At 44.1% G+C, this 22,424-nt stretch overlaps 1 protein-coding gene across 1 annotated transcript in view; it reads left to right on the top strand.

Annotated features, from left to right (window-relative positions):
* The first annotated feature begins 4,506 nt into the window (after nucleotides 1-4,506).
* Nucleotides 4,507-22,424, top strand: part of kremen1 (kringle containing transmembrane protein 1) — a 58,094-nt gene continuing 40,176 nt past the window's right edge. Inside the window, exon 1 of the mRNA XM_022752807.1 lies at nucleotides 4,507-4,845. Coding sequence (XP_022608528.1) covers nucleotides 4,767-4,845 — 79 coding nt within the window. The 5' untranslated portion in view covers nucleotides 4,507-4,766. The remainder of the gene's footprint in view (nucleotides 4,846-22,424) is intronic.

The raw sequence follows: 22,424 nt of genomic DNA, 5'->3' as shown, positions 1-22,424 counted from the left end.
GGCCCGCCGGCGCCCCCCCCCGGCATTACCATCACTTTGTGTTGTTATTTTCTATAAAATAAATGGAGTATCTGTGGTACTTCAAAAAAACACATGTGAAGACTTTTTATTACTTTTTTTGCAAATCAACAGGTGGTGCCAAAGCCAAACGAAGGGCAGCTATAACAAATTATCATTGTAATCTCCACAATAATACTGGTTGTCACCCTGGCCCATATCATTTCCTGTTATAGACTAACCTCGGCCCCTCATCTCAGAAAGGAAAGTTGATGTGGCCCCCACTGAAAAAAGTTTGGGGACCGCTGCCGTAAATGTATCTTCTTATGGATCAACACTTCAAAAGGTTAAAATATTGGACCATTAAAGGATTGATTCTCTAAATTACAACAGAGCAATTTTCTTCATGTATGTATAGTTTTGGTTTTTATGTGCTTAGGTGTTGACATTTCCTGCTGCTGTCTTCCCAACATTGCTACTGAAAAGAAATCCATGTTACTGTTGATTTGTCTTCAACAGCTTTTCCAGAAAAAATACCCCGGTTTCTCTGAGTAATCCACAGAGCAATGGTCTGTGAGCAGTTTTCTTTGGAACTACTTTCTATGGTTATTTTTATTTTCACCCTGCCAAGTATTTTTCTAGCAACTGTTTTGTCAGAAGATTGTGATAAAATGCCATTTTCCTCGAGTCCAATGTGACATATTCAGATTATTCTGACCAAGCAACAGCCCAGAACCCAAATATATTCGGTGCACGCACGTATGAGACAAAGAAAAGCAGCAAATCATAACATTTGACAAGCTGGAACTTTGTTGTTTTTGGTTGAAGTGTGACTCAAAAGGATTAATTGATTTAGCATGAACACTGCTCACAGCGAGGTCTGTGGATTATCTTGAAAAACGTTCACCGTTCATTGAACTGAAGTGGTAGCAGAAATGTCAATGGCTCAGAACTCTGGAATAATAAACACAAAAATAATCTGCACGGCTAGATACCGATGAAGCAAAGGAAAGTGACGAAATATGTTTGTTTTTGTTTTTTTTTATTTAATAAATCTGAGTTAAGTGAACCTCTAAATTTTCTGCTCTCTCTTAGATGAATTGGAACGACATATAAAAAAAAAAGCTTTTTTTTCATGGTACAATACAATGACAGATTCTCTCACAAAGCCAAGAACAAAAGCCTAGAAGGAGAAATGGTTTTGACCACGAAGGAGAGAAATATGGCATTAAAATTCTCGGCACTCGTGTTTACCCGAGAGAGAACAAGGACATGACACAGTCTTGGCTCCTGAATTTGTGAATTCAAAGCATCTGGGCCAACTTCTAATTCAACTATGCATAACTTCCCATTGGCAGGCAGGTCAGGGATGCCAGAGTACTTTCTAATATATCTCAGTGGATTATTCTTGCTGTGACCTCCAGCCTCCGTCTTGCATAACTCAGCAGGCGGGTTACACACCGGCAGGGGTGAGGTGAGGGGGCTCGGCTCTCACTGCGGCCACCTATGCTAAAAAAAAAAAAAAAAAGGAACACACGTGGTCCTGTGAGGAGCTTTGGATACTAGTTATCTGATCTCCTCGACCTATAATGAAAAACGATTTAATCTGAGTCTAAAAAGGCAAAATGCCAAACGAATAAAGTGTGAATTTCATGTGTGGAAGTGCCAAGTTTTATCTGGAGAGAGCAAAAAGACAGAGCAGAATTACAGTAACTCCAGCAGACCACAAGGAATGTGACCAGGCAGCGTGTACAGACAAGCCCAACATGTGATCTCACACACACACACACACACACACACACACACACACACACACACACACACACACACACACAGAAAGAGACAGACAAAGAGGACAAAGGAAGCCTTGCTCCCACAACTGCACAGCATCACGGACTGATAGCCGAGGGGGAGATGGGAGGTAATGACAGGAGTCCAATTCAGGTTCATTTTCATACGGACACAGTAGTTTTTATTTAAGTCTGAGAAAACTAAGACTGTGTGAGACACATGCTCATAACATGTCCCATTACTAAATAATGATAACGATCTGGGGTGGAAGATGTATTCAAGTGCTGTAATCAAGTAAAAGCAATGCAACCTCAATGTGAAAATACTCAAGAATAAGTAGTTCTACATTCAAAGTCTTACTTAAAAGTACAAAAGTAAAGAACTGCAATGATTAGTTGAATAATTGATCAACACATAATGAATCTGCATTTTGATAATCGATCAATCAGTTGAGAATCTTCAATTGTTTCCTTAGTCTCCTGTGATAGTTAACTGAGTCTGTCTGGGTGTTTGGGGCCTGTTGCTCACACAAAATATAAAACCACCACTGTTGGATCTGGGAACTTCATTTAGAAAATAATTGTTAGATTAAATAATCGCTAATAAAAAATAATTGTTAGTTGCAGCCCGTCAAAAGTATTATCAGCCAAATGTAAGTCAGTGGTTGTTGAAGTGGAGTCTGTGGGTGCCTGGTGGTCCTTGAGGGTGTTCCTGGGCGTCCGCAGCAAGAAGGGGAATCATTTATTGTCACTCCAATTCCACCCATAAGTAACACAGTGACAGAGTGTTTGACTATTTTGGTTCCAAACACTTTCTGAAAGCAAAAGTCTTATCAGATGGGCGACCCTGGGGCCAGTCAAAGTAATAATTTAGTATGGCCTCTCTGAGTGATACTAGATTATTAATGGTACTACATGCTGACGCATAAATGTGTAAGAAACATATCAGTGTTGTAGCTAACTCAGTTTGAACTCTGCTCTGATAAGTAGTTTAATATTTAGAAAAATGATCATATTTTCTAAATGTATCATATGTTCTGCAAACTAACCACAGCTACAAAGTAAATGTCCAGTGTAAGAACCGTATTAAAGCACAGAACTTGGTTAATAGAGACTGAAAACCAGCTGTCATACAGTGTTGGAAAGGTTAGACATCTCAGTCATAGCCATAGTAAACTGTGAGTTTGGATAAATCATAATAAATCTCAGTCTTTCACTGTGATATAAGTGAAGTTTTTTTTTACCAGCCACTATCTGAAGGCCACACAGCTACATTTCTCAAAAGGGCACACGTCATGCTAGATCACTTTCGATTACTTTCCCAGTGCACCCCGTCTCAACCCTGTCGGTTTTGGCAAAATAAATGTTGGGCTTTTCTTCTTGGAGAGTGGTGAGATCATACTGGACTTTCTATTTTTAGGCTAACTGGCTGCTTTTTTGTCTTGGCCACTTCTTCCCAGTGCTGCATGATGCTCGCAGTGAAACACAAGAGGGTGCTGTTTGACACTGAAGACCAGCTCGCCTGTCTGAAGGTGAGAGGCGCTGACAGTGGACTCACACACACACACACTCACACACACTCTATGCACCTGTTTCTATCCACTGAATGAGATAAGAAAAAGCTTTAATGGAGACAATGTGAAGGGAAAGACATTCATGCAGTACATGGAGTACTGAGTTTATCTTCTAATCTGTTGAGTTTCCATCAGGAAGAACATTTCTGCAGAAACATCACCAGCCTTAAAATTCAAATGTAAATATTATCTAATCATTTTATTTATGAAACTCAGTTTAGGGGGGAAAAAAACACAAATTTGTGTGGATAAAAAAAAATCGAATAACAAACTGTGGCCATAAACAACTAAAGTTCACACAAAGAAAGAAGTCTTTGATTCCCCAGATTGTGCCCATGGGGACAAAGCAGGTTTTTCTATTTCTATTTTTCTAGATAAAGGCAGACAAATAGAAGAAGACATCAAATGTTTTGTTTTTTTTGTTGTTGTTTTTTTTTATCTCAGCTTCAGCAACAGGAACAAAAAGTGGAAGAAATCCTTGACAAGTGAAATCATTTCCCCAGCCCCATCCAAATCTTAATGAACCTACCTTTGTGCTGCACACTGTAGCCACTGCTCCTGCAGGATCATGTGCAAATCCATGTGTATGACACAGCCCAGGGGTTTCCAAATGTAATAGACCCCCACCCCACAACCACCACCACCACCACCACCACCCGCAATTACATTTAGACCCCAAAATAAAAACCAAGACAGTGCTCTTATTGTGTGTCTCTGGTAGGCCAGCATGTTTACAGTGAACTGTCATGGTTTATGGCAGCTCTGATCTCCAGTGGCATCTAGTCGCAGGAAATGCATGATGATGCTTAAAGGTAGTTTTTTTTTTTTTTAATCCCCTGAAGTAATTTTCTCAAAACATTCCTGCCTGTTGTTGAGTTTTGCTGTGATATGAAACTTATTATCAAGTTATTACTGTGCAGGGTATAATCTTTAAAGAGGGGGAATCAGTGTCTCCTAAACTCAACCTGCTGCTCATTGCACCACGGAGTCCACCCTCCAACCCCAGCACCGCCACCCTCCTTTCCTCCCTCCCTCCCTCCCTCCCTCCCTCCTCCTCCTCCTCTCCCCTCCTTCCTCTTTTCTCTCTGCAGGTTGAATCTATTGCCCCTATTTCCTGTCACATGGGTTGGAAACAGGATCCCTGCTTCTCTACTATCTGGTCCCGTCTTTTGCGGTGTCAGTGTTGTAGTAGTTGTGGGACCTGCCTTGAAGTTCAGGGACTTTTAACGCGGGCCAAAGTGCGACTCCTGCACAGATCCGGACAGACAGCCAGGCAGACAGACAGACAGACAGACAGACAGCCAGCCAGGCAGTCAGGCAGTCAGTCCACCACCCCGCCGGTCTGCGCATCCGTCCGTCAGGCTGCACTTCACCTGAGAGCCGGTTCAGACTCTGAAATCACGCGATGGATTCCTGGACAATCACCTCTGCTCTTCTCCTCGCTGGGTTTATTTCCTCCGCAGCTTTAAATCCTTTCGAAACCGGTAAGTAAAACTTTTCTGCTCGCCTTTTTTTTTTTTTTTTTTCTGAGGATGTGTTCCCGATAAATGTGCGGCAGCGTCCCCGAAAGTTGCTCTTTTGCGCACCGGACGAGCTCTTGACCCATCAGAAACTGCACAACACACACCCGAAAGTACGTTTATTTTAATGTTATAGTGATTTTTCCTTGTTTGGTATCGAACATGTCATAGATCGCAGTCGCTGTAACTCCATTCATAGTTTATCGCCTTGGTCCAAATCCCACTACGACACTGTTTCCCGAACTGCACGCTGTCTTTAAACTGTAGTTTTTACAGAGTGGAGCCAAAGCAAAAAAAACAAAACAAACAAAAACAAAACAAAACAAAAAAACAAAAGGGGGAAATAGTGGTGTCGTTATCTAGTTTAAAGACAGGAGAGTGAGGTGATGTGAGCAGGGAGACTGGTCTGATCAGATATTTCACTGTGACCTCCACACCTACAGGGTAAACACATCTGTCCCCGGACCTGTAGAGTCCCGCGGCAACATCATACCAAATGCGGGTCCGTGTAAATCTGGGAAAGGCTTGTTACGCTTTCTTAAAAGTCACGTATCGACTATAATCAAGGGAAGAGGATCAGGGGCTTTTAACCCAAACCAGCAGCTTTTACGCACCGCTCTCCACGACGCATCCTGCGCTATGATGTGTTTACCTGTCCTGCATCAGCTGCTTTCAGCCTCTCAATCACATTCGTGTTTGATTTATCTCATTTTAAAAGGCAATAGCAGAAAATGTTTATTCTCTTTTGATCTCCTTCGTAATATCACAGCCATGCATCACCGGCTATTGTGTCTTTAATTGACCCGCACAGACACTATGCAGCCCCCCCCCCCCCAGTGAAATAATCTTGAAACCCTCAGCTCAGTCATCTGATATCATCCATTTAATTCGCCATCAAGTTCAGACTAATTCTCAGGGGTATGCTTGCGTCTATCTACAGAACTTCAAAGTTACAGCCGGATCCCCGTTCAAAGCTGACTTCCCGGAGAATATTTTGTTTTTAATGTGAATATCTAATAATGATGACCACACAAACCGAGCTTCTGCTTTGCTGTAATTTGCGCCGCGTTTCATGTCGAAGCAGCAAATCCTCATGCTTTCCTTTTTAATTTTTTTGTCTCTTAATTATACCCTTGGATTTCAAATTAGAGGGTCCACCATCTGGGCTAGTGCGTAAGTACTCCCATGTGTACCTATGTATTAACAAAGTATTTAAAGCAATGGTATTCCCCCTCATAACACTGAGGAGAAAAGAAGAAAAAAAAAGACCAAGTTTAGTTGAAGTCAGCTGTGCCATATTTACTGTACAGTAAAACAATAATTTCAGTCTCTAGCTGTAAATGCAAGGAGTGACTGTTACATGCTCAATTTGCTGTGTTTTGGTCAGATGCTCCTAATACATTTGGACTGTGCAATTAAAAGGTCAAAGTGAACGTGAAACCCAACAACACCTAAAGGAGAAAAAAAAGCTCCACCTTAAAACAACTCTGCACTGACACAGTTGTCAGTTTAGCTTTCTGTTGTTCAGTGGTGTATTTTTCTGACAACCACTGTTTATTTGCAAATTGTCTGGAACCACCACAGTTTAATAGCAAGAAAAGTGGCCTTACATGTTTAAATGTGAGTGGATTTTCACTGTCAAGCACCCCCACCCCCACCCTGACCCCCAGAGTGAGAGGACAAGGGTTTTCTGCGTATGCTCATCAGGACAAGTCTGTCAGAGGAGATGAAGTTGATGTTTGATGCAACATGTTCATGCCGATGCTGGGAAATGTAGAGACCTCAGGGCATGCTGAGGGAAAGTGGACACACTGAAGCAAGCAGCATGGACTGCACTGAAACAGTTGATGTGGACATGATGAGTGCGCTGCTTAAATAACGCCTCGTGTTATTCTGGAGGTTCAGCATCGTTGAGAGAGAGAGAGAGAGATTTTGGTGAACGTGAACGTCTCTGTCAGAAGAATCCAGGGCACGTCTGTGATGTTATTAAGAAGTAAAAAAAATCTGTGCATGTGCAAATGTGAATTCTTACACACCCGAATTATTTTCCTTTAACTGCTACAGCTGGGTCATAAGGCTGCTTATTAATTAATGCTCTGCAGAAAGCAAAGCCACTGTTTCGTTTGTGACAGAGCGTCAAAAACAATTATGCTGGATTGCTTTCACTGTCCTGGCAAACTGCAGCATTGCATCAAGCAGAGTCGTATTAACAGCAGAGGTGTGTTGTGCGCGCACACACACACACACACACACACACACACACACACACACACACACACACGTTTACACACATTCTTGAAGAGTAAAAGAGTGAAAATGTAGCTAAGGGTTAAAGGTCCCATATTTATATTTTCCCTTTTTCATAAGAAGATATATTTGTGGTTTCTCTCTGGAGCTGTAGCAACAACAGAAGGCTCTGAGCCTCTCTTCTGATTGGCCGACTGTTTTCTGAGTGATCAAATAAAAATAAAGCAGATTTCAGGTAAAACACACAGAGAAACCAAATCCTGCAAGGTTGGGTGGTGGGTCTGGGTGGGCGGGGCTTGGAGCATGGCTGAGAGCAGTGACTGCTTTGTTGTGACATCACAAAGTTACAGAAGTCCTGACGGCTCGTTTTAAGGCTCAGTTTTTGAAAACAGGCTGTTGTATATTTCTCTGTGGACTGAGGCTTTGATACTTTCACAGTATTAATACAGAACCTAGACTTGCTTTATAATCAAACAACATGGACAACTCACAATATGAGACCTTTAAAGATTATGTGTTAGTAAGTGCCTTTATGCAACCTATCATATGAGAATGGGCTCTTAGTCCATGCAGCACACTTTACACTCCCAGTATAGAGTGTTAGCTCTTATCCATAATGTGTATGATTCCTCGTCCACCTGAACTCAGAGGCTTTATAAAGAAACTCATCCAGTCTCCCACATGCTGTTGTGTCTGACTGCGGCCTGTCTTTGCTCACTTGGCAGCTGCTCAGGCCCTTCACACAAACGTACACACAAGTGGAAGCTGAATGCTGTCAGAGCTGTCAAGATGAGACGTAATTGAGTCGCTCTGTAAGCCGGTAATAATGTAGCTAATCGCGTTGCCGTCGTGAACAAGCTTGAGCTGGTTAATCAGCAGGGGAATTATTTTGTTCTTGGTGTTCCTGGTATCTGTAAACAGTGTTATGTGATGTGGGCCAATGGTGAAGCCGGTGGTGAGAGACCCACACCGCACCACGCATCCACATGTATGTCTTTTGTTTATTTAAGTGATGCGTCATGTTTTTTTTTTTGTTTTTTTTAATGGAGGTCGAGGCAGCTTTCCGATGAAGCTGCCAGTGTTGCTGTTGGAGTGAGATGGCTCACCGTTAAAGTGATCCTTTTTAAATTCACCAGCAGGATGAGCAAGCTGTTTTCCTGCTAGTACATGCACGGATAACCTATAATCTATCTTAGTGGTTCTCCACCTGGGGGTCGGGGGATGATTAAGGATAGAACAGGGGGAAACACCTAACCTGGCTCTGTCCAAAGGTAACAAAACCCTCCTCCTCCATCCCTAGAGCTCACTAATTAACACGTTATATCCTGTTTGTTTCATCTATACTCAGATCAGAGTGTAAAAACTACAATAGTCCATCACAGCCCGAGCTGTTTCCCCCTGTTTCCAGCCTTTATCCTAATCCAAGCTAACTGGCTGCTGACTGTAGCTTCATATTAAATGGACAGATATGAATCTACTCATCTAACTCTCAGACTCTCTGCCAGAAAGCTGATAAGCGTATTTCCCAAAATGTCGAACTATTGCTCTCTAATCTTTGCAATTTTCTTGTGAAATTCTGTATAATTTTACCTCCTCAGTCCTGTGGAAATTATTCAAGTGAAAGAATCTGAAAATGTTAATTCAAATACTCAAATATGCAATCTGTGACAAGGGATTGCAAAAGTGCATTGCCTTGATTTTAAGGTTGGCAACAGTTGATCTATCTCATCCCTCTTTTTATAGTAGTGAATAAGGGCAACATGATAAAGTCACAACCTGTGTATCACTGGACTTTCTCTCTTTTGCCTTTTAAAGGAAAGCAGTTTGCTTTGGTTGTGTCGAGCAGAGGCTTGAAAAGGGCACGCTGTGACATTTTGGCAATATGGAATGCACGCTCATTACGTGATCACAGAAGACAGAGCTGTCAGAAATAAGGCCGGATGAAGAAAACATCAGGTTAGTATCAGGCTGTGCTCAACCAACTGAATCTTGGACTGATCGGAGGAGCCCAGAGGTGCCTTATGGGGTTTCTTTTCATCTGAAGTCTTTGCCGAGCCCGTAGTTATAACTAGACATGCATGAAAATAACTTGCAAGGCCACACTGGGAAGATTTGCAAAGGCTGATTTCGGAGCATTGAGGTGCCTTATCAAACTAACTTGCCGCAGGTGAAGCAGGGAGATTACTTATGGACCGGACTGGAGATATCTGAGCTTTTTACTCTCATTCACCACTGGTGCTTTTTTTCTCCTTCCCCTTCCTTGAAGCAGTGCAGGCACCAAATAGAGTGATGGGTGGATGAATGACAGCTTGTGTTGGGATTTCTCTTTGTAGCCTGACATGCATATAAGCTGCTGCATAAACTGGCAACCCTTTGTTTCATCTGGCAACCCTCCCTTTTTCCTGCTCCCCGTCTGATCACTGTCCAGCAGGGCACGATGTTGGCCTGGGCTTTGTCAGATCCGGTGCACTCAGCCGCAGACGGAACGGGGCGCAGCGGACGAGGCGAAGTGGCCAGAGTGTGGTTTAAAATGCTGCACAAACTCCTGAACAGTTGCTCTCACAGAGGTTTGGATTTGAGTTTCTTGGTCCTGGCAACAGTCATGCAGCTTCTGTGTTCACTATAGGTTGGTGAGTGATTGATGGGAGTCTATGGGTTTTGTTATTTTCAGGTGTTTGGCTTTATGTTAAGTCAGAGTGAATAAACTGTGTGATTGTGCGTGCATATGTTCACCTGTAGCAGGGGAAAAGATGCCAGGTGCTTTTCAACGTTTCCACGTGTGCAAGTCCAGGTTTCTGGTTTCGCATTTTTATGTGGATATTTCTACTTCTGGACTTACCTACATGTGTGTGGGACTGCAGCTAAGAGTTGTTTTCCCTATCAGTTGCTGAAATCCAGGATGTCACTCGCTACTCGTCGACCTACACTGGCTACCCATGGCTGCTCAAATCAAATTGCAGTCACCAATGCTGCCTTTAGAGTGACTTCTGGGTCTGCACCTTTCTATTTTAACTCCATCATATCAATCATCCTTCTCGGCTGCTGGGTTCCTCCAATGAATGTCGTCTGGCTTTGCCATCCCTGCACACAAGACGGTCTCAGTCCAGACTGTTCTCGTCTGTGGTTCACCGATGGTGGAACAAGCTACTGAACGCTATCAGAGCAGGGGCGTCCATCTCTATTTTCAAGAATCCCTTGAAGTCTCTTCTGAGAACACCTCCGCTCCTAAACACTCTAACATGCCTAACTAGAGCTTAGTATACACTTTGGGTGCACTTTTTCACCTGATATCCTTGCACTTATTAAAAAGATGTAGTACTTGGTCCTCACACCAAGGTCTCCTACTGCACTGACGTGAGTGATATCCTTCACTTCATGTCTGCCACATGAGTTAATATAAATGTAATCTGTTGAAGTTCGACCTGATCTTGTCCCTGGAAACAGCAGCTGAGAAAACTACCACACCACAAGGTCCATTGAGCAGGTTGTCTGGAGCTTTTGATCATATCACGTGTTTGGAAATTGCTTGTTTTCACCAACAAACAGTCCGAACCCCAAACATGTTCAACGTAAATAGCAGCAAACTCTCATATTTACGAAGCCGAATACAACAAATGTGTGACATTTTCACTTTTAGAATTGATGGTTAATTCTCTGTCACTCAACAGATTTCATCAGCTAATAACTTCAGCGCTACATGTGTGTGTTTGAGTAAAGTTCAAATGTGAGGCAGCTGTAATCATCTGCAGTCTCTATAAACTTCCAACCTTCCTGCTCCAGATTTTAAAGGGGCCACATCAAGTGTCAAACTGAGAGGTCTCACGTCCATCTATCCCATCTACCCCCCTTCCCCAACCCCAGCCTTTCCTGTCACCATATCTGCCTCAACTTGATCCACTCTTAACTTGTAAACGCAGTCCATACAGTGCAGTTTATGATTGGGTCCCATCAGCCTTTGTAACCCCAGAGACAGACAGTTCTTTGTGAGGGTAAGTGTGTGTGTGTGTGTGTGTGTGTGTGTGTGTGTGAGGGAGGGAGAGATACTCGTCTGCCTGGGAAGATAATAACAGACCATCTTCAGCCGTTTGAAGAAACACGAGCTTGTGCTGGCAGAGGTGATCGCGATGGAGTGTTGGTTTGAGGAGAGACAGCGGGTTCTTAAAGAGTTTAACATAAGGGCTTTCGGTGTGTGGGTAAACCCTCCGTGCTGATTGTGGGGAGTGTCAGAGGGCATTATGGGAAGAGGGTGCATGGGGTCTGCGTCTCAGATGTGGGCTCTGTGGTCCCCCCCGCTTTTCCGGTTCAGAGATGGAGATGGAAACCTTTCCTCCCTTGGTGAGCTTCTGTATAGCAGACACAAGTTCAGACAAACCACTGGGGTGGATTGGTGTGTGTGTGTGTGTGTGTGTGTGTGTGTCATGAGAGATACACATCTAAGTAACTCTTAAGGATGTGACTGTAGGAACCAGTGGGAGTTATAGACTTTCAGAGTGAGGACATATTTACAAAGTATGTTAATTTTGGTCCTGACTTTTTCCTGGGTTTAGGTTTATGTTGAATCAAGGCTCAGGACTTTGACTTACAGTAATTTAAAAGTAAACATTGAGCGGGTGGGTGACCAGTCAACTTTTTGAAGTGAACTTAACAAGAAAAAGTGTTTGCAAACCTTATTATAACATTTATTTTAAAAAACCTCTCTTCTTTTTTGTAATATTTTGTAGTTGAAATATGCTCTAAAACATATGTTAATGTTTACAGTTGCTGTTGCCAGAGTTGGAGGTGGGAGCTCACGACTGTAAATCAATTCATGGATGCACTTCTGGTTTATTATTCCTCTAACTTCAAACTAGCTCCTAGTTTCTGCATTAGCTGAGAAAGCGTACATGATGTAGCTGAGGGGCCTTTCTTGCAAGTGCTAGCTTGATTTCCAGAAATTGTATATTGTAGCTTTAAGCATGAAGGGTTATCTGCTGCTGAAGACAGTGAAATAAAGATCTCTAAGAAAAGGGTGGTACAGTAAGTGGACGTTGTGGCAAACTGCATTAATCAATATAAACAATAAATTAAATGATTAAATGTAATGTGGAAGAGGTTGCGCAAGAATTATGACGTTGTTTCAGCCACAGCGGGCAGAAGCTACCTGTGCAGCACCACACAGCAGACAAACGGACTGATATTTCCCCCAAGAGGTGTCGGAGACCGAACCATCAAAACAACTGTTCGCTAACATACTCACGGAATCAACCTTAAAGGTCAAAGTGTGTCAGTGTTGTGTTTATAGCTCGTTCTACTGCCCCCAGTGGGGGGAAAAAAACAGTTAATACTCCTTTAAGAAGCTTTTTTATTCATATATTATTTTTGCTTATACATGTAGACATAGACACGTCATTTACATGCCCCTCATTTACAAGCTCATTGTACTTTTAGCTTCAACACACTATGCTGAGTGACAGGTGACTGTTAGCAAGGCCGTCATTTTTGGTAATTTAAATGTGAGACAGTTACACATGTAATAGTGTTTTGTGTGTGTTTTTAATAATATACAAGAGACTTGTTGACTTGTAGAAGAGTAAAGAAGAGTATTGCTAATGTTGTTGTCGAACTATTTCAAGCGAGACACATATCGTATTGCTGTCCAGTCTCACAGTGTCTATAACAGCAGGCAAAGTAGCCACTAATTGGTGGAAACAAACCCTTATTTTTACTACATATTATATTTTGTATACACAGTGTATGCATTTTACTTAATTGTCAGACTTGAGTTGCTTATAATTCAACTTGGACACAGTGTTTCGGTGTTAACTGCATTTACATGTATTGGTTGCAGCCCTTTCAATCTAACATGAACCGTAGATTTGTAGTGCTAAAAAATGACAAAAATAAATTGGTTAACCGTGATCGTTCAGAGGCCTTTTTGTGAACTGTTTGGTCTACGCTCCCAGCACGGAGAGAAGACACTGTTCACAAGATGTGGATTAGTCTGAGGGTTATCATGAGTAACATTATTTATTTATTATGTAAGAGAAGCTGCTGCTGAGATTTTTAAGATGAATGTTTTTGGCCCTTTGAGGGCCTCATGCCATGTGACATTTATCACCATTGTAGTGGGATAAGCCAGTATCTCCATACCTCTACCAAAACAATGTGCATGAATAGATTATTCTCTGGCTTGGAGGAAACATAACTTTTATAGGCGCTGTACTTTTTTTTCTGACTTTTGAGATAAAGTGAGTCCCTTGCCTTTCACTCAAGGGCGTGCAAAAGTGTTGGCATCAATCACAGGACAGAACAATCTACTGGGGACACATGGTTGCTTTTACTATCCGCCCCCTCATCACTCAATGGAATAATGTGTAAACTGATGAATGGACTAATCTTCCTAAAACTTTATACTCCTTTAAAAGTCCTGTAAGTTGCCTGTAGGTTCAGTCAGTATCTCTTGGTTGTCTTCACAGTAAAACCCAGTGAGTCTGTATCCTCTTTGTGTTGTGTTCGCACATAATCAGGTGCACACCAGCCCAATTGGAGCCCTCATAAATCTTCAATGGAATGCCAGAGGAGGTTAAGCTTAGCAAGACAACAGAACACACTAACAAAAACCAACCACGCATGTCGACTTCAACTGGCACTGGGAAGTGTGAAGTGACCGACAACAGACCAGGCTATGGTGTCACAGTGGAGAGATGCTAGTTAGCTGTAATGTCTGCTCACTCGGGGAGAAACACATGCGCGAAAGCTAGGCAGCTAGCTCACAGTGCTAGCTTTGTAAATTGAATAGCTTTGGGTTTAGGAGCATTGGTTGGATAAAACAAGCAAATCTGCAGAATAATCAACAGAAAAGTTAGTTGCAGCCTTTCTATAAATAGCACATAAAATGCTTGTCCACACATGGAAAAACTGAGAGTAATAACAGGCTAGGAAGCAGCTCTTCCTCTGAGCATCACCCACATATTGTTGTACGTTTGTATGGTACTTTATTGACAATGTGGTAGACTGAAACCTAAGTCACAGTTGATCTAGTGCTCCAGTGACAGTGACACCGGCTATTAGCTAGTAGCAGACTATAGCAGTGAAGACAAAGAGCGTTGCACTCATTGAGAAGCCGGACACGATGAGTAGGAAGCCTGAAATGGAAGAAAATAGAGCAGAGCATTATCCTTTTTGCATATCCCAACACTCATGATACTCAGCGTGTCTTGACTTGTGACAACAGGCCAAAGTTTTGAAGAATTCCCTCATTTACTGAACGTAAGTTGAACCTGGCTCACAGAACGTAAGAGGAGAGGAGAGAAAAGAAAAGCTCCGGGTCAGAAATGTGTGCCCCTGTGTCAGCACGCTGCCCGTTTACTTCCTGTTGACCTCTGGGTGGTGCCCTGCGAAGGTCAAGCTGCGGGCAACGCCCTTGTTCTTCCATGCCAAGGGGTTGGACCGCCCATAAAACCACCAACCGCTAAGACGGAGAAACAGACCTAGTTATTATAAACACAATCATGCTTATTATCATGCCACTGTGATTCTCGTCCTGTCGTGTTCAAAGGCTTACAATTGTTTGATCAAAGTACCTCTCTCTGTGCGTCGTTACCCCGCTCCCTCCACTTCTCTTTTTAAACTTCCGTTGCTGACTGAAACTCTTTCATTTTTCTCTCACCTTGCAAATCACCACCTGCTCGGTCGGTTGGCTGGGTGACCCGGCATGCAAAGCAGGCAGGCCGATTCCAGCGTTGGGATCTATGATGGCGATGGCGGTGCATGGGTAGCCCCCCTCAGAAGTGATGAGGCGTGACGGATACGATAGTCATGTAAAAGCGCAGAGCGGCAAAGGAAAGGGGGCGTCCCAAAACAAAGTGGTGCAGGGTTGAGTGTGTCACTCTGGTCCCTGATCTACAGAGGCGGTCCTGTAAGACAACATGGAATTAAGCTGTCAAGGCGCTGCTGGCTGTACACAACTGTCAGGCTTGAAAGAGATAAACAATGTTTAGGTAGGAGAGTGCACTCATGTGGCCAGAATAGTGGTTTGTGAGGTTTTGTTGCGCAGAGGGTCAGTCAAGACCAGACAGAGTATACTTCTGAATGAGCTGTGACATGTTGGTTTTGGATGGAGCTCTGCAAAGCAATGTAATATCTTTACTTATTCTTTCACAACTTTTTTTTCTTTTCATCTCAGACTATCTAGATAGTTCTCCAAGCTTTCTTCCTCCTCTTGCAACTGATTCGCCTCTCTCTTCCCTGTTCCTCCTTTACACGTTTTTTTAATAATACTCTGCGTGAGCTGTGTTCCCTTGGCCTCTTCGTGTACCTTGACATTTGCGTATGCATGAGGAGACCCACTGCAGTCAATGACAGTGACATTCTGGCGCTCTCCGCGGCAGTCAGAGCCCATCAACTGGAACACACTCCGGGGCAAGGGGGTAAATCAAATACTTGGAGAACAGTAATGAAATACCATAGAACCTTATGTTCTTCTATGAATTCTATTAACTCTCAAACAAACAATTGTTTTCATTATCAGAGCTCAATTTAATTCACCCAGAATGGAATTTTAAAGGAGGTTTCTGAGGCCTAAGGGGAGAAAGTGGCTGGTGCATGAAAATGTTAAACAAAATATAGCTTTCTGCCTCAGTGCTGGATTTATATAATGACGTGAAATCAAAACAGAGCGTTATCAGCTCTGGGCGTGTTGATAAAAGGAAGTGCAGCTTCCCGAACAGCACTCATTGGCTGGTGTATTGTTTCTGCATTTCAAGGAGAGCAGGAAAAAAGCGATTAGACTTCAGCTTGATTTGTTTTGGTGCAAGCCCAAAACCAGTCTGGCTTCCTGTCTCTGTATTTCTCCTTTTGAACATACTATTAATAAAGCTTTTGACATAGTATGATTAAGGTAAATTAGCTGTTATTCTTTCTTTGATTCAAACATGTAACATGTTCCAAACATCTCGCCAGTGATTGGTTGGGGTGTTTTTGCAAAAAAAAAAAAAAAAAAAAAAAATCTCCACAGGGTTAGTTTCAAAGCAACCATGTATTTTTGTGGTGTCACATGCAATTCTGAGTTTTGAGAAGCGTAACCAACAACATAACGGGAGGATATTGAATTGCTACTGTGTGAGACATGACCTGTCCGGCGAACTTTAGTTCTTTTTATACTGCAGTTATGGTTGGGCCAGGGCCACTGAGGTCTGTGCTCCACTGCGGTAGAGTAATGGCAACCACTTTAAATAAATGGAGAGTAATTTTGCTGCTGAGCCCCGGGGTCTGGTTTGTGTCCAGCTCCAGCAGTTTGTGGCCGAAGAGGCAAATTGTCGCCTTTCCTCCTTGCAGGAAACGCCCACACACAGGACTGATTTGACAAAGACAAGCAAGTGGACACGGCTAAGTGGACAGAGCAAACATTTGGACAAGTGGAGGGGAGCAGACGTAGCTAAGTGGACGGCAAACAAAGGAACAAAGCCGGTGGGCAGAGCTAAGATGCCGTGACAGTGATATGGGCTGGAGATCAGAGAGAGCAGAGGTTGATCGACATGTTTCAGTGTGGTCATTTCTGAAAGAAGATGGAGATAAACGTGCATTAACTCAAGCTGCGATACCTCAGGGACAGTTAACTGAGCTAAAGCAGTTCATAGACGCTACTTTACAAGTGCACAGGAACATCCCAGTCACAAAAAACCTTTGTCCCTCAAGCCGTGGAGCCAGTGATATCCCATTGCAATGCAGGGCCCTTTGAAAGAGGCTTGAACCGAGGGGATGAAACCCAAGTCGCCAAGAGGCCCTGATTTAGTTGTCTCTCCTGTATCGAAGGTGAATACAGCTCCCCAAGGTGAACACAAAACGGGCCGGGTCTGCAGCAGCCTGTGCGGCACCAGCCCTTGACCAACGCCGCCAGAGGTGTGGTCACACTCGGCCGATGCCATGAAACAGAATCTGCTGGCCCTCAATAGATCCTCCGTAATGGATCCCCTTCTCAGGGAGGCCAGTGGGATGCCCCCTGTCTTTTTACCAGAGCCATCTGGTTCCCAGCACTGCAGCTCTTCCCACAGCCGCACAAACCACAGTGAAAAAGGATCGCTTTCACCGTCAAGATCAGGAACCGGAGACGTAGCTGGTTAAAAGTTGAATGCTGAACGCTGTGGTCCTCTCTGTCACAGTCTATTGTGTCCGTGGAAGTGCGCTCTGTTGCAGTTTATCTGACGACCTTTTATGATTTGATACAGTTGACATGTGTGCTCTGTTAGTGTTCTGCCCGGCTCGCTCAGGCAAGATGATACAAAAAAAAAAAAAGAAGAAGAAGAAGAAAGATTTAAACATGTTAATACAACTGATGTGAATGTGCACTTTAGTGGTCAAAGCTCACATGATTCAGTGTGGCAGCAGATTACGGGAAAAGTGTCTTGATGCAAAGAAGTGTAAAAACAAATCTAAACTCACCAAGGAATGCTGAGGGAACAGGCCGATGCCTCCATCTATAGTTTACGAAGATAGACAAAACAAACATGCCGGGGCCTTTTTTCTGACGTGTTTGCCACTCTCCCCAAATGAGCGCGCTGGAGTTTCATTGGATGCAGATGGGTGCATGTTTGTGCTCCACACATGGGGTGTGTTAATCCGCCGCTGCCAGAGAGCAACAAGTAAAAGTTACTTAAACCTCAGAATTTAACGTACAAGTATTATTGCCCCCTTTGATTTTGAACACCTCTCTGTCCATCCAGTTCTCTGCGCTGCCGAGAGGGTGGACAAAACCCTCCGCCGCTCTGCTTTAGTTACATTTAATCACAACACATGTCTCTGAGCCTCACTCAGACATTTGATCAACTTAAGTCCAATATCCAGCAACCATGTTGTTCCATTTCTGAGGGGAACAATTACTAACAAGGGGCCTCAAAGCTGCCTATAAAGCCCAGGATTCCCAGGCCGACGTGACCTCCGGCCTCGGTAGTCGGACTGGAGAGAGTATCCTGACAGATTGATGACATTTTTTTTTAAGTGTTATCTGACAAAAAAAAAATCACCTGTTTCTCCCCCCTGAACTATCAGTTGAGGCTGAAACAGAGAGGAGTGGGCCACCCCTCCCTTGATGAAATGCCGCTGATTTTCTCGTTCCCCAAATTAAATTTTCCTGTCGCATTTGACCACTTGCAGGAAATTCACAATAGGATATAACTCATCAAAACGGGACGGCTGAATGTAAAACTCTCACAGCGCTCTGTCAGAAGAAAGTTGGACAGTGTTCGGAAAGTTCTGTGAAAAAAACATTTCTCAGCAACAGCTGCGTCCTCGCCGGCTGCTCGAGCAAAGAGCTCAAGCATGAGAGGAGTACAGTCAACCGACACATACAGTAATGTTCATACACCCTCGAAACTGAATGAAAAACTGCCATCTGCAAAACTGCTGCTTCACACAACGGCTCCAGCTTTGCTTGCCCCGAGCCTTGTTATGATTCCCTCTTAAAAAAGAAAAAAAGATGAGGCATCACTCTGTTGAAATAATCATGTCTGTTAAGAATAAACAGGAAACAGAGCAGAGAGCTTTTGATCTTGTGCTGCAGTGTCTTTTTCTTTTTTCTTTTTTCCTTTTTTCCTTTTTTTTTGTATTAGCAGGGCAGGTCACATCGCTCCCTCCCCTCGTCCCGAGACCTTTATTTATTCAAGTCAGACCTCATCTTCCCTGGACCCTGTAATCACACAGGACCTCTGAGAGAGAAAGAAGACACAGGGGAGGTAGTGTGTGTGTGTGTGTGTGTGTGTGTGTGTGTGTGTGTGTGTGTGTGTGTGTGTGTGTGTGTGTGTGTTGGGACAGGGTGAAGTGGGGGGGTCTATAATGGTTGCACACAATCCCCTGCAACAGCACTGTCAGAGCTTCAGCCCAAACCAAACCACATATAATTTACATTCCTCAGATGCCAGCTAACCTGAGCACAAACAGGACGATCGAAAACAGGTGTGTTTAGCGACATCTCTTCTCTGCTTTTTTTTTTTTTTTTTCACGGTTCACCTTTCCTTGAGGTGCTGTCTGGCTGTCATGTGAGCTTAAGGTGGCTTTATGTACAGGACCAAGGCCTTGTGTATGAGATCTGAGGTCCATCGCTGCATGAATCTAAATGTTATCGTTGGAACAGCATGAAACGTGGAAATCGTCCTACGAGAGCGCGGACAGGAGGCGAGCCCGAAGCCGTACTGGCCGCACAGCTTACATAATGCTGCCGCAAATTGATTACTGCTTTTGAGAAGCCGGGCCCATTGTGAGGAGAGGAGTTAGGGAATTGACAGACATGTGCACTTAAACACACACACACACACACACACACACACACACACACACACACACGTATGCTCACACATTCAGTGGGCGATATCTGCAGCACAGTGATGAGTGGGTGAGAATGGCATCACCACAATGACACTGGCCTCACCACTGAGGGAACAAAGGAGCCTGTGTGCATGTTTATATGTGTGTGTGTGTGTGTGTGTGTGTGTGTGTGTGTGTGTGTGTGTGTGTGTGTGTGTGTGTGTGTGTGTGTCCTCCCTTCCCTCCACATCGAATTCATCTTAAAATGCTGCGGCTGCTCTACTGATGAAAATTGCTCCCTTTGGTTCTTACTGTAACTGCATCTGGGGGGAAGTATGAGTATGAAAGGGGAGAGGGAGGGAAAAAAGAGCTGGAATGATGTGGGCAGGAGCGCAGATTAATGCATGTTTTGTCACTGCTTATGTTTATCGGGGCATCTGACAGTGCGAGTTGACTGACGGATCATTTTACCATCCATTTACAGGCTAAACAAAGAGGAAGAGAGCGAGCTTTAAACACCCCCATGCAAAGCTCGCGCGGCCATTAGCGACAGTGCGCCATCATGTCTCATATCACAAGCCATAGATCCTTCGGTTATCAAAGGCTGCGTGCAATGAGGAACCCATATGGGGATGTGTTAGCAAGACATGTTTTTTCTGTTTCTGAAGACCTGCACCGGTTGTTTGTTTGCTGGTAAAGAGGGCCCCGGCACGCAGCTGCGCCACAGAGCTCCTCTGGAATGAGATGCATACCTTCAAACTCGGACACCTGGCAATAGAGACGCTAACTCTGTGCTTTGCTGTTAATTTTTCACAAACCTGGGCTTTGTCGGCCGCGTCTATAACATGGGAAATGTGAAATAAGCCAAGTGTTCACTTCATTGGCGCTATGCACAAGAAGGAGAAAATTAGAGGCTGGGTTAACAATCTGCGGGATCATAAAAACAGTCTTTGTCCCACCCTGACTCACTCCGTGTTTGCCTCTCTGTTTTCCACTCTTCTGTCTTCTCGGCTTAATTTTGCCTCCCCTGCCATCACTCTTGTCTTTCACAATCCTTCCTGTAGTCTCAATGCTCTGCTCTAATTTGCAGTTTGGTTTTAATTGAAGATGGATCGATCCCAGGCGCGCTAATTGTGCACCTTGGAAGGCTCTGAACCGAACACCCACAGCCCAGCTCGGCTTCTCTATCTCGGCTCCCTCCCTCCCTCCCTCACTTACAGCCCCTGCTTTCTCCTGGCTGCAAAACTCTTGTTTACTCTAGTGTCAGAGTTGGTTTAGAGCGGGTTCAGAGGCATGTGTTGAGTATGCGGGAGATTTCCCCTTCTATTTGTTTAACCCCGTAACCCCTCTCTTCTTATTGTTTGGAGAGGTGTGTGATTGTGTGGACATGTGTGCGTATGTGTGTCAGCGTGTGTGAAACTGTGAGAAACACGGACGGCGTTAAGAGTTGAAGAAGCTTTTAATCTTGTTTGGAAATATGGCCTCTCTTTTTGGCAGATGTTGAGTATGACTTGGAGAAACCGTGCGGAGGTGCCAGGGGGAGGTAATTGAACACGACACCCCATCCGCCCTCATGTCAGGTTGGCTGGCAGGTCCCTGATGTCGACATTTCGCCAGTGGCTTTTTCCCCCCGGGGTTTCAGCGAGTCCCTGAACATCCTATACGTCACTGTTAGAGTCTGCAGCCCATCAGTCACTCCCTGAACGTCTGCCAAGCAAAACTCAGAATCATCCCACCTCGCTCCATCCTCGTCCACGCACAGAGCCAAAGCTACTCTTGTTCCGCCTGTGCTGTGTTTTCGTCAGATATCATCCCGGTCACCATGAGAAATCCTACCAAGGTGGATGTTTTATCTGCTTCGGTGTGTTTCCTGATTGATTTTTCAAACTCCACCGAGACCTAACACTTAAATTTAGGGCCAGAGAGCAGCTTGTGGCAACAAAAAAAAAAAAAAAAAAAAAAAAAGCCTTTTATGCTTTCCATTTTTGTGACGAGCAACTTCAAACAGAGGGGTTTTTTGGCAGCGTGTTAAGCCCACCGCTGGCTCCAGAAGATTAGACTCTTTCCATTACAGAGCTAAATAATAGGGGCCACACTAGAATGAGATGGGGCCATGTTTTATAGGTGCTACCCAGCAACTTTGGCAGGGAGTCTTGTGGGTCTGTGGCTACTGTGGTAGTGAACTCAGGAGGTGGTGCAGCGGAGGGTTTTCGCAGGAAGAATGGTGGCGATGGAGGCTATTTTTGGGACTGAATGAGGTCTTGGTTTATGGCCTGGTTATCTGCGGCTATAACCTATGACAAACGCATGAAACTAAAAGGAGGAGTGTAAAATCCCATTGACAAATCATTGTCTGTAGATTTAACTAGTTAGAGGCGTCTGTTCTCATCACATTGTTTTTTTTTTTTTTTTGTGCACTTTCATCGACTTTCTCGCTCGCATGAGGGCACTTTAAAAAAAAAACAAAACAATCTTACGGGAGAGGAGAGATCAGAGGAGCGGGCAAGGTGTGGTCCATTAACTGCCAACTGCCCCCACCCTCCATCCCCTGCCCCCCCCACCCCCCCCCCTCTCTGAGAAGTCACTGACTTCTCCTCGGCAATATCCAACTTCATTAAAAGAGCCTCGCTGAATCTGTGACTATCTGTAAAACCTGGATAATAAATGCGAAGCAGTCTTCCTGCGATCCTCTGAAGTCTGATGTGGTTTTGATGTGGAAATGGATGCTGTTGGGGGAAAAGGGGAACCAGACTTGTGTTGCAGCCAGCTGTGCCCCCCCCCAGAAAAGAACTCTGTAACCCACTACATCTGGCCCGGTTTGGCCTGGCCCTGCCCTCTGCTCTTACTACACTGACATTAATGAGCACCACAACAGTAATGGCTACCAGGTCACTGTAGGGGAAATATACTGTGGCAGATTGCGTATTAATAATCTGCCGTGTCTGTCATCTTTGGAAGGGCTCTGGAACTTGTATATATTTAGTTTGCAGCTTGGTGTTCGCAGCGTTTGGCCTTTTTTC

This window comes from Seriola dumerili, unplaced genomic scaffold (assembly GCF_002260705.1).
Source record: "Seriola dumerili isolate Sdu_G_001 unplaced genomic scaffold, Sdu_1.0 BDQW01000177.1, whole genome shotgun sequence".
Classification (NCBI taxonomy): domain Eukaryota; kingdom Metazoa; phylum Chordata; class Actinopteri; order Carangiformes; family Carangidae; genus Seriola; species Seriola dumerili.
The sequence above is the reverse complement of the archived record's forward strand: the minus strand, read 5'-3'. Positions and strand labels throughout refer to the sequence as shown.